Source organism: Oncorhynchus tshawytscha, linkage group LG04, assembly GCF_018296145.1.
Source record: "Oncorhynchus tshawytscha isolate Ot180627B linkage group LG04, Otsh_v2.0, whole genome shotgun sequence".
Lineage (NCBI taxonomy): Eukaryota > Metazoa > Chordata > Actinopteri > Salmoniformes > Salmonidae > Oncorhynchus > Oncorhynchus tshawytscha.
Genome location: NC_056432.1, coordinates 33268915 through 33281653, shown reverse-complemented (window position 1 = coordinate 33281653; position 12739 = coordinate 33268915). Strand labels below are relative to the sequence as shown.

At 48.6% G+C, this 12739-nt stretch overlaps 1 protein-coding gene across 5 annotated transcripts in view; it reads left to right on the top strand.

Annotated features, from left to right (window-relative positions):
• cert1 (ceramide transporter 1) overlaps positions 1 to 12739 on the top strand; it is a 34975-nt gene that overhangs the window by 11118 nt on the left and 11118 nt on the right. For 4 of the 5 annotated variants that reach the window (XM_042320660.1, XM_042320661.1, XM_042320662.1 and 1 more), the window contains one exon: positions 1569 to 1685. The exons of the other annotated variant lie outside the window; for it this stretch is intronic. In XM_042320660.1, coding sequence (XP_042176594.1) covers positions 1569 to 1685 — 117 coding nt within the window. The remainder of the gene's footprint in view (positions 1 to 1568; positions 1686 to 12739) is intronic. 5 annotated transcript variants of the gene reach the window in all.

Sequence of the window (12739 nt, the reverse complement as noted above, 5' to 3'; positions counted from 1 at the left end):
ACTTTTTTTTTTTGTATCCCTTTTCCCTTTTGGTAGGCCTTCATTGTAAATAAGAATTTGTTCTTAAGTGACTTGCCTAGTTAAATAAAATAAAATATCAGAGAAACGGAGCTCTTTTTCCAAATATCCCAAATCCTGAGCTCTCTGTTGACGGACTCCTCTATCAGTGGTATGTTAAGTCTGAGGAATGCGGAAACAATCCTTTGGTTAATACCTTGCTCAGTAGAAGCCAGCTTCACAGTTAGGTCACCATGGACTCTGTACAGTACGCTCACCTCACACACATGGTAGATATTTGTGCAGGAAATGCAACAGATGATTGTGCTTCTGGCTATGGCTCAACCTCCTGCTGTGTCATGACACTGCAGACTACTGTTTACACATCGCTCTCTGACATATCTTCTGCAGTTGTTCATTATCTTGTGCTTCTTGAAAAGCTCTTTTCATGCAGTATCTGTGTTTTTTTTCTCTTTTTTTCCCAGAAATGGATTGTGTTTTGTATTCTGTTACTTTTCTATTCAAGCACAATGTAAAATAATTTCGCATTAGAGAGTTGTTAATGCTGCTGTGAACTACTATTGATCATGTCAACGATACTAGCAACGTTTTCAAAACCTGAGGAACCAGCAACTGTAACGTTGGCTGAAGTGTTCTAAATCAGATCTCTTCACACACACACACACACGCACAGAGAAATGGATAGCAGCACACTGTGCTGCTGGGGAAGGAACAGTTTTAAAGGAGAGACAGCCAGGCTTTATGGGCCGTGTCTGATACAGCCTTGTGCCAGTGGACTTAATGCTTCCTATGAGTCACACAGATAAGAGTTTCTTAAAGGAATGCTTGATAGGAGTAGGGTGGAGAAGTCAAATAAAATGTATATTTGTCACATGCTTCATAAACAACAGGTGTAGACGAACAGTGAAATGTTTTTACTTACTTTACTGCAGTTTGTCCACAAAGGTTACAGAGAATAAAACTGGGGCGCTTAATTAGTCAAGTTGATTTAAACAAGGGCAACATCAGCTAGCATCAGCGGGCCATTTCTATTGGAGGAGCTGTAATTTAGAAAACAGAGAACTGACCCAATCCCAAAGGAAGCTATGGGATTCCTGGTGCATGTGCTTGGTTTCTTGAAGCTGGGCTGGGGATCGGGGAGGAGGAGAGGGATGAGAAGGGAAAGTTTATGAAGACACTGGTTCTGAGAGGAATGCATTAGACATCAGGTTGTAATTACAGTCCTATTTAATGAGTTCTAGAACATTCTCTATATGGAATCCATATGTGTCAGAACCACATTCCTCATTCATCTGACATGGTGATTGGAACATTCCCAGGACAACAACTCAGTGAAAGGCATGATAATAAAGTCTATTATTGGCTGTTTTTGACTAATCTGAAAGAGGGAACGTATCATTTGACATGCTATTGACCACTCGTTTGTTTTAAACTGGTAATGGTAGAGACTTCACCTTTCAGTCATTTCTGCTGTAGGGTTTGATGTCTCCTAGTGTAAGTATTGTCACTCGTGTCTCCTCTCTGTCCGTTCTCTGTCTCTCTCTCTGCAGCCCCATGAGTTTGATGAGTGTCGTATTGACATCAGTGTGAACGACAGTGTGTGGTACCTACGGGCAGAGGACCCAGAGCACCGGCTCCGATGGATTGACTCCATCGAACTACACAAGGTAAGACTGAAGAATTTCTCCTTAGATAGAACTGAGGTATTCCCCTTGGCATGTGCTGGGGCTTGGACTGGAGTCAGCTGACACGGATACCAGAGCTACACTCCCTAGACATCAGTGAGGTGACACTGGGCTGGGGCTCCATTTGAAACGCCACTACTTCATGTTGATCTGCGTAGGTTAGATGATAATACACCATAGCGTCTATATGGTCCTTGTTGCTCCGGCCTGATTTTCCCCATGTTACTTGTCCAATACTTTCATATCTACACAATAAGTGGGGTTGACTGGTACTGGGGGTAGAATGTACCAGCTTAGGGGTTGATTTTAGAACAGAACAAGGGCCTGGTATTTCTGTGAGGTGAACAGAAAGGGAGTGGAGTCAGGAAATGTTGGGGGTCACAAGGGGGGGGGGTGCTGTTCACACACTGATGGTGTGACCACCTGATGTAGGGTGAGTCCCATTGCTGGGTGTGTGTTCGAGTTGAGCTGCATGGCCAGCACTATGCTGACAAACTGTCCTAACACTAACATGTGCTGCATATGGGCAGAGACCAGACACTCCACAGGCTGACACATTCAACACTGTCTGTGTGAAGGGATCTCTCCTGGTTAGGACAGGAGGGGACTGTACGGGGTTCAGGTCAGCAGTGCCCTCCACATGGCCAAATTGAATTGAAAGAACCACAACTTCAACCGTAGACTACCAAGAATCCATTCAATTCAATCTAGTCCTTGACTTTGTTATCTACCTTTTGGTCTGTTTTAAGGAGTTTTTCTTGAATGCTCAGGTAGGAGCAGAAGTCCTTCAAGGAAAGTATTAGACCTCCGGTTGGTGCAGACAGCGAAGTAGCAGCAACACGTTTCTCCACTGTGAAGTGACGTCAGAGACAAACGGAGAGCGAGGCGCGTATCGTCTATCTGCAACCGTCTGCCTGTGTGTTTGGGTGTAGGTGTTGAAAGGATGTTTTTTTTTGGAAGTGGTGTGACTGATCACAGGAACCTGTTAAGTGTCTTCCAGACTAGTAGCGGGTTTATGCCTGGTCTCTGACCAACCGCAAAAGCCAATTTAGGCTCCCGAGTGGCGCAGTGGTCTAGAGGCGTCACTACAGACACCCTGGTTTCGAATCCAGCCAGTATCGCAGCCGGCTTTGATTAGGAGTCCCCTAGGGCGGCGCACAATTGGCCCAGAGTTGTCTGGATTTGGCCGGGGCAGGCCGTCATTGTAAATAAGAATTTGTTCTTAACTGACTTGCTTGATCCGAAAATGTCGTTGGAGTATGGAGGGTGTGACGCAATTGCTGAGCCTCCGGAGGCGTGCAGAGGCCAAATTGAGCTCCGTAACGCATTGCCACGCACCTCCCAAATGTACAAACACAAACTTACTCCCCTATCTCAGTAAATTCTGTACGGCCACTGCAGAAGTCGGCTTTACCATGCAGAGTCTTTAACCCACTCACTCATCCATACCCACTGCAGGAGTGGAAATGTGTCTGCACTGCCACCTACTGACCTAACAGGGACTTGCATGTGGACTTCCTTGGACGCTTGACTCTCTTGTGGTGTGTGTGTGTTGATGGTTCAGTGAGGCGAGGGTTCAATGTGGTGGTATTGATCCAGATTTCAGACAGCTCCTGGGTGTAGTTTATACTGCACTCTACATCACAATACGGACACACAAGATTAGTCATATATTGAAACAGTAGATACTAGAAGGCCATTTTAAAAGGGTTGTTGCGCTGTGTCAGCTTCTCCGGTGGCTGGGGGCTAATACGAGGTGTTTGCTTTGTGGGAGCGCCTTGGAAGTGGTGACACGAGTCATTTGGGATGATGACGAACTAAATTACCTACAGAGACCACTCAGTCATTGTCCCTGTGAGTCATGTTGTATTACACCACAGTACTTCAACAGAAGAGTTGGGTTAAGTCCTTAATTTGACTATACTTCTAGGGCCTATACCCTTAGTTGTTAACATGGACATTGTTCAACTCTTCTGGTCGCATCTTTCAAATTTGGTCAAGGTTTTTTTTTTTTTTAAGCACTTTTAATTTGCGTAGCAGTAAAGCTGTGTGTGGTCCTGGACAGGTGTTTTACTACTCTGAATTGCAGCTCTTGATGAATAATGCATGTGTTGTAGTCAGCCATCCGACACAATCGCAGATATCAAGTGGTACCGCACACAACGTAGTCAACGCTACATTTCGTAAAAGCACTGCTCGGCTCAGACAGGACTATTCCATTTGCAGGCACTGAATAGGGGGTGGAAAGGGTGGGGAAACTCAACACCCCTCTAGACTGGTTGTTTGCACAGTCCTGCCCCAGAGGAAGCATAACAAGCAGACTGGAAAGAAGGAGAAAGACAGAGGGAAGGGGAGAAGACTAGTAGTTGGAGAAAAGGGAGGGGGTAGACTTGAAAAGGGAGGGGGAGACTTGTAGTTGGAGAAAAGGGAGGGGGAGACTTGTAGTTGGAGGAAAGGGAGGGGGGGAGACTTGTAGTTGGAGGAAAGGGAGGGGGAGACTTGTAGTTGGAGGAAACTGAGGGGGAGACTTGTAGTTGGAGGAAAGGGAGGGGGACTTGTAGTTGGAGGAAGGGGAGGGGGGGAGACTTGTAGTTGGAGGAAAGGGAGGGGGAGACTTGTAGTTGGATGAAACTGAGGGGGGGGGGAGACTTGTAGTTGGAGGAAAGGGAGGGGGAGACTTGTAGTTGGAGGAAAGGGAGGGGGGAGACTTGTAGTTGGAGGAAAGGGAGGGGGGAGACTTGTAGTTGGAGGAAAGGGAGGGGGGAGACTTGTAGTTGGAGGAAAGGGAGGGGGGACTTGTAGTTGGAGGAAACTGAGGGGGGGGGAGACTTGTAGTTGGAGGAAAGGGAGGGGGACTTGTAGTTGGAGGAAAGGGAGGGGGAGACTTGTAGTTGGAGGAAAGGGAGGGGGGAGACTTGTAGTTGGAGGAAAGGGGGGAGGGGGAGGAGACTTGTAGTTGGAGGAAAGGGAGGGGGAGACTCGTAGTTGGAGGAAAGGGAGGGGGAGACTCGTAGTTGGAGGAAAGGGGGGGGAGACTCGTAGTTGGAGGAAAGGGAGGGGGAGACTCGTAGTTGGAGGAAAGGAGGGGGGGAGACTCGTAGTTGGAGGAAAGGGAGGGGGAGACTCGTAGTTGGAGGAAAGGGAGGGGGAGGAAAGGAGGGGGAGACTCGTAGTTGGAGGAAAGGGAGGGGGGGGAGACTCGTAGTTGGAGGAAAGGGGGGGGGGAGACTCGTAGTTGGAGGAAAGGGAGGGGGAGACTCGTAGTTGGAGGAAAGGGAGGGGGGAGACTCGTAGTTGGAGGAAAGGGAGGGGGAGACTCGTAGTTGGAGGAAAGGGGGGAGACTCGTAGTTGGAGGAAAGGGAGGGGGAGACTCGTAGTTGGAGGAAAGGGAGGGGGAGACTCGTAGTTGGAGGAAAGGGAGGGGGAAAGGGAGGGGGGAGACTCGTAGTTGGAGGAAAGGGAGGGGGAGACTCGTAGTTGGAGGAAAGGGAGGGGGGGGAGACTCGTAGTTGGAGGAAAGGGAGGGGGAGACTCGTAGTTGGAGGAAAGGGAGGGGGGGAGACTCGTAGTTGGAGGAAAGGGAGGGGGGGAGACTCGTAGTTGGAGGAAAGGGAGGGGGAGACTCGTAGTTGGAGGAAAGGGAGGGGGGAGACTCGTAGTTGGAGGCAAGGGAGGGGGACTCGTAGTTGGGGGAAAGGGAGGGGGAGACTCGTAGTTGGGGGAAAGGGAGGGGGCGGAGACTCGTAGTTGGGGGAAAGGGAGGGGGAGACTCGTAGTTGGAGGAAAGGGAGGGGGCGGAGACTCGTGGTTGGAGGAAAGGGAGGGGGAGACTCGTAGTTGGAGGAAAGGGAGGGGGAGACTCGTAGTTGGAGGAAAGGGAGGGGGAGACTCGTAGTTGGAGGAAAGGGGGGGGGGAGACTCGTAGTTGGAGGAAAGGGAGGGGGAGGGGGAGACTCGTAGTTGGAGGAAAGGGAGGGGGAGACTCGTAGTTGGGGGAACTCGTAGTTGGAGGGAGGGGGAGACTCGTAGTTGGAGGAAAGGGAGGGGGAGACTCGTAGTTGGAGGAAAGGGAGGGGGAGACTCGTAGTTGGAGGAAAGGGAGGGGGAGACTCGTAGTTGGAGGAAAGGGGAGGGGGAGACTCGTAGTTGGAGGAAGGGGGGCTCGTAGTTGGAGGAAAGGGGGGGGGGAGACTCGTAGTTGGGGGAAAGGGAGGGGGGAGAGACTCGTAGTTGGAGGAAAGGGAGGGGGGGGCTCGTAGTTGGAGGAAAGGGGGGGGGAGACTCGTAGTTGGAGGAAAGGGAGGGGGGGACTCGTAGTTGGAGGAAAGGGAGGGGGGACTCGTAGTTGGAGGAAAGGGAGGGGGGGACTCGTAGTTGGAGGAAAGGGAGGGGGAGACTCGTAGTTGGAGGGAGGGGGGAGACTTGTAGTTGGAGGAAAGGGAGGGGGAGACTTGTAGTTGGAGGAAAGGGGGGGGAGAGGGGGAGACTTGTAGTTGGAGGAAAGGGGGGAGACTTGTAGTTGGAGGGGGGGGGGAGACTTGTAGTTGGAGGAAAGGGAGGGGGGTAGAGAAAGAGGGGGAGACTTGTAGTTGGAGGAAAGGGAGGGGGAGACTTGTAGTTGGAGGAAAGGGAGGGGGAGACTTGTAGTTGGAGGAAAGGGAGGGGGGACTTGTAGTTGGAGAGGGGGGAGACTTGTAGTTGGAGGGGGGGGGGAGACTTGTAGTTGGAGAGGGGGGGGAGACTTGTAGTTGGAGAGGGGGGGAGACTTGTAGTTGGAGGAAAGGGAGGGGGTTGGAGACTTGTAGTTGGAGGAAAGGGAGGGGGGAGACTTGTAGTTGGAGGAAAGGGAGGGGGGAGACTTGTAGTTGGAGGAAAGGGAGGGGGAGACTTGTAGTTGGAGGAAAGGGAGGGGGAGACTTGTAGTTGGAGGAAAGGGGGGGGGAGACTTGTAGTTGGAGGAAAGGGAGGGGGGGGGAGACTTGTAGTTGGCGGAAAGGGAGGGGGGAGACTTGTAGTTGGAGGAAAGGGAGGGGGGAGAGACTCGTAGTTGGAGGAAAGGGAGGGGGACTCGTAGTTGGAGGAAAGGGAGGGGGAGACTCGTAGTTGGCGGAAAGGGAGGGGGGAGGAGACTTGTAGTTGGAGGAAAGGGAGGGGGGGAGAGACTCGTAGTTGGAGGAAAGGGAGGGGGGGGGAGACTCGTAGTTGGAGGAAAGGGAGGGGGAGACTCGTAGTTGGCGGAAAGGGAGGGGGGAGACTTGTAGTTGGAGGAATGGGAGGGGGGAGACTTGTAGTTGGATGAAAGGGAGGGGGGAGACTTGTAGTTGGAGGAAAGGGAGGGGGGAGACTTGTAGTTGGAGGAAAGGGAGGGGGGGAGACTTGTAGTTGGAGGAAAGGGAGGGGGGGAGACTTGTAGTTGGAGGAAAGGGAGGGGGGAGACTCGTAGTTGGCGGAAAGGGAGGGGGGAGACTTGTAGTTGGAGGAAAGGGAGGGGGAGAGACTCGTAGTTGGAGGAAAGGGAGGGGGGGAGACTCGTAGTTGGAGGAAAGGGAGGGGGGAGGAAAGGGAGGGGGAGACTCGTAGTTGGCGGAAAGGGAGGGGGAGACTTGTAGTTGGAGGAAAGGGAGGGGGGAGAGACTCGTAGTTGGAGGAAAGGGAGGGGGGGACTCGTAGTTGGAGGAAAGGGAGGGGGAGACTCGTAGTTGGCGGAAAGGGAGGGGGAGACTTGTAGTTGGAGGAATGGGAGGGGGGACTTGTAGTTGGATGAAAGGGAGGGGGAGACTTGTAGTTGGATGAAAGGGAGGGGGGGAGACTTGTAGTTGGAGGAAAGGGAGGGGGAGACTTGTAGTTGGAGGAAAGGGAGGGGGGAGACTTGTAGTTGGAGGAAAGGGAGGGGGGAGACTTGTAGTTGGAGGAAAGGGAGGGGGGAGACTTGTAGTTGGAGGAAAGGGAGGGGGAGACTTGTAGTTGGAGGAAAGGGAGGGGGGAGAGAGACTTGTAGTTGGAGGAAAGGGAGGGGGGGATAAGACTTGTGGTTGGAGGAAAGGGAGGTGATATGACTGAGCTCCAGGTAGATGCTGCTGTTCTCACCAAGACATTTTGAAAAATGAACCGGGCCCATATGCATTGAATGCATAACCTTATTAGGTTGTCCACCTACGATGCTCAGAATGACAGGAATCACATTTAGATGATGGTAATTAATATTAACAGAACATGCAGAGATGTGCGGTCCTTACCGAATTCTGATGTGCACTTTGAAAATGTTAGAATAACTGTCCACGTGTACTTTTCCTCAGCCAACAAGACCAATAACGAACCGCTGAATTACCAGCCTATGTAAATCTACTATTCCCCATGGTAGAATAGTTGACCTATTCTATTGGTCAGCTTGTCGACAAAAAAATGACCTATTCCAAACAGATTCTGGGACAGTTGTGGAATGATGGATCACAAATTCATACAACCACTAATACCAGGTTACATTAAAAAAAAACAATCTGATACAACAGATCAGAATGTTTAGCTTAAAATATTATTCATTGACGTTAGAAGAACTGCAATGAGCTGTACTTCAGTAGGCTACATGCAACTGTTCGTTCCATTACTGCAATTAACTGCAAAATACCTTGTCAAAAGCGCACCGCACCTGCAAACGGTTTCTTGTGACAGAGATGCAAATATCCATTATAGTTTTAGAAAGAGGGGAGTTGTAATACGCAGCAACTTTGCATGGGTTCCTAATATGTCTGGGATTGTGCCTATGGGCTGATTTTTGGCTTTGCTACTCTGAAGCAAGTTGAGACATGCCTTTTTATAATATGTAGTAAAACCTTTGTAGTAAAATATGGATGTAGTAAACAGGTTTCAAACTATTTTAAGTGCATGTTTTCAAAATGCATACGGCCTCCAGCTCATTGCAACGTGGCGTGTGACGCGCTGATGAAGCCTGCCTTCCGTTTGCTGTAGCAGTGGCTCACCTGTCTGACCCATTCTCCACTCAAAAGGCTCATTGTACATGCTGTGTATTTATCATGGGTGTGATAAATACGATGCATAACTAATATACTGTACCCCTGCCAACTTCATTCCACTAAATAATGCAAATGAACCTAGAGACCGATAAGCATGACCAGTCAAATGCATTTCCATCAATAAATAGGCTAAAAAGCATTATTTGGCAATGGGTTTTTTTCTTCTCCCGGACAATTGGCCATCATCGACTTAAATTTTTTATATATATAAAAATGATCGACTTTTAAGCTTTTTTATCGCCCAAAAGCCAACTAACGGAAAACCCTGGTGTGTTTGAACGACTCCGCTCCTCTCTCACTCATACAACAATCTGGGCATGGCTGGTCTCTCGCTGCTCTCTCTCACTCATACAACAATCTGGGCATGGCTGGTCTCTCGCAGCTCTCCCTCACTCATACAACAATCTGGGCATGGCTGGTCTCTCGCTGTTCTCTCTCACTCATACAACAATCTGGGCATGGCTGGTCTCTCGCTGCTCTCTCTCACTCATACAACAATCTGGGCATGGCTGGTCTCTCGCTGCTCTCTCTCACTCAGTCTGCTTAACAAGCAGGAGAAACCAGCGCCTCGCTCCTCTTCTTAGTCCGCTCCTCCTCAGGAACAACTGGTCGTTGAGGCTCCCCCCCCCTTGTCCCTGCTCCATGAGGTGAGCCGCTGCTGCTGCTTTTCTCATCTTTCTCTCTTCCTCCTCTTCCTCTCTGTGCCACAGTGAGACCTGTCTGCAGGGCACTGTCTGGGAATACTGGATTAGATCCTGGGAATAGCAGGAAGAGTGGGAGTGTTGTGGGAAGGTGCAGCAGGCGGAGGCCGTGATGAGGCCGGCTGGCCGGCAGGACAACTGCAGCAGAAGAGTCCTGTTCTGCTTTGGCTGCTGGAATGGCAGAATGGTGGGCTTGCCTTTAGCACGATGGAGGGCATGCTGCCAGCCAATCAATCAATAACTTCAATGGAGCTTTGTCAGCATGATGGCTGCTTCAGATCCAAAACGGTCTCCTCTCTTCTTCACATGCACTTACTATGTGTGATGTTAGCATGCTAGCGCGCTAGCCACAGCACGAGCTACTAGCTTCAATGATTCACCACGGACCGACTGTAAATTGGTGTTGGTATGCTATGCTAGCCTGCTGCATGCTACTCCTCATTATCAAGCACATTGTCTCATTGGTCCCTGTGTGTATAGTCATCGTGTAAAGGGGGAGGGCTGTGGTTGATGCAAAACTAGTATTGAAACTGAATGGGTTTATCGTTGAGAGAATGCCTTGTGTCTGTTCTTTTTATGTCATTTTTGTAGATATATATGGCTAATTGTAAATATAATAGATACATGTGGATAAGGGAATGTTGAATGCCTAGCTCCTAGCCTTTTGTTTTACACATGTCTTTTTTTCTCAGTAGAAGTTAGTTTCTAAGTGAATTTGAATGGCGTATAAAACCATAATATACCGTTATGTAACCAATGTTCCAGTGGTGTGGACACGTCTGTCAGCTCTCTGTTACGATCTGACCTTTCTATGGATTATACCTGTAACATGTTACTACTTCCTGGACCAAACTCTGGCACAGTGGAATAGGACATAAAGGCCAAATGGAGATGCTTTTGAATAGTTAGGCCTATTGTTTACTCTAATTCGGTCATGGTATGCCATTCACTCCGATCAAAAGACATCCTCATAAGATTGATGATGGACTTCTCTGTGAACATGGTGATGTGCATTCCACAGGAGGCTGCTGAGAGGAGGACGTCTCATAGTAATGTCTGGAACGGAGCGAATGGAATGGCCTCAAACACCTGGAGACCATGTGTCTGATGTATTTGATGCCATTCCACTCCGGCCATTACCACGAGCCCATGCTCCCCAATCAAGGTGCCACCAACTTCCTGTGGCGCATTCGCTCAACTGCCTAATGCCTGAGTTTGATATTTTTTTCCCCCTTCTGTTATGTAGCCGTTGCTTTGTCTGACAAAAGCAACTGACTCCTCTCACTGTTTATCACGTGGGTCTGCACGTCAGCCAGGCTACATGTTGCTCCCCTGTCTGTCACCTTCCTGTAGATTCCATCAGAGGAATGTGTTTGCTGCTGTTACATGCTCTTGTGACACCTGCTGGTAATGGGTGAGAGGCCAACCAGTAGCCAGAAGGTTGCTGGTTCAAGTCCAGGGCCAAGAAATACAAACAAGCGGAAGATGAAGTTGCAAGCGGAAGGCTGCTGCTTTCAGATCCCATGTACTGCAGGTTACCATCTCCTGCCGTTGTGCCCTTGAGCAAGGCAATTAACCCCTAAAATAGCTAATGGGGTGTTCTACTCTGGCTGACTGACCTTGTGCTTTTCACAAACAAACAAGGGGTTGGGAGCAGAGTAGAAGAAGACTTAATATCACAGCAGAGAGGAATGAAGTAGTTGAAGTGCTATTATTCTGCTCTTCACTCCACCGAGCTGAACTGTGCTCCTAGTCTCTAGTCAGGACAGGTGTTAACATGTTGCATCCTGACTTGATGAGTGTAACGGATCGACTGGTTGGTGACCGTTGAAAGTGGTACAAACAGGAAAAACTTGAGGTGTGTGTCATCTTCCTCGTCAAGGCATACAATGCACCTGGACAAGCCTCCTATAGGCCTCCAAACCAGGGTTTCCATTAGCCGGTAAATGTAAGAAAATAAAAATGAAAAGCCGATTTAAAAAAATAAATAATAATAATTAAGTACAATTTTTGCCAGCCATGAAGATGATAATATCCATTGCATAAATTATTTTTATTCATTGACTGAAATATCAACTTCAAAGACATATACTTCATAGGCTAATAAATCTTCAAGCTGCTTGGATTAGTGTAGTGTTTTTCTATTTTTCCCTCACGTAAAACACTTGCGGTTGTCATAAGGGGCTTCAGCTGTGTTTACCAGACTGGGCAACTTTGGCAAAGATTGTGTTGATTAGGCCTATCCCCTTTTCCAGTGTGCCCGCCAAGAGGGGCTTCGTTCTCCAAAACAGATGGCCTCCAGTTCGTGCCTTCTTGAGCACAAAGTAAGGAGGCTGATGCTCATCGCAAGCTTCTCCAAGGAGTTGGACAGTTTTGACTTCCCAACAGCAGCTGCTCACTCTGCTGCAAACGCAAGTAAATTAGAGGCAAATTGTTGTTTGTCAGGCCCGGTCCCAGCAATTCTGCTGCCGCCCTAGGCAAGATCAACATATGCCACCCGTGTCATGTGTAGTATAAAGATTTGGAATGGATTGATCAACTAGAGTAGTAATGTGTACCATGCTTAATTGGTTGATTTCAGTTGAGCTTATTCAATTGGAAACAAAACATCGCTGCCAACTATTTACATTAGTTTGTGTAGCAATCACTAGGCAGCCAACCGCTTATAGTAGGAAACAGAGTTATCAATAATCCACGTAGCTCACACAGTTCAAATGACAATAACAGAACATTTAACACCATCCAGTAGAACTATAAAAAGAGTGAGATATAATTTGAAGTGCTTTCATAAATGCATGGCGTGGGCCTCGTTTTACAGGGAGCATTGTGAAATGAGCTTTCTTTCAATGAACCAGTCTTAAAACAAAATGTTTACATATCGAATTTGCATGTCGAACATCAGTTTAATAATTTCTCTATTTTGAGGCCTCCTAGAGTGTCCTCTTTCCACTGCTGTAGTGCTGAATCACAGCGGGAGAGGGGCAGGGCTGACCCGGTCATGGGTAGAAGGGATTCCAGCTTTTGTCAAATTAACATACCCCCCCCACCCCAAAAAAATGTAAATAATTTTTGGGCGTTTTAGGTAACCCTAACCATTTTTCCTAACCTTAACCTAATTTTCCTAACCTTATACGTTAATTCTCCTAACCTGTTACGAAAAGTCAAATCAGACGTTAATTTGACAAGCTGTATCCCTTCTAGCCGTGACCTGCCTGCTGGCCCTGGTGTTTGTAGACAGCGGTGTTTGATTTATTAGACCTAATTTAAAATGTTCATGCCGAGGCTAAATTAAATTAGAGCGGC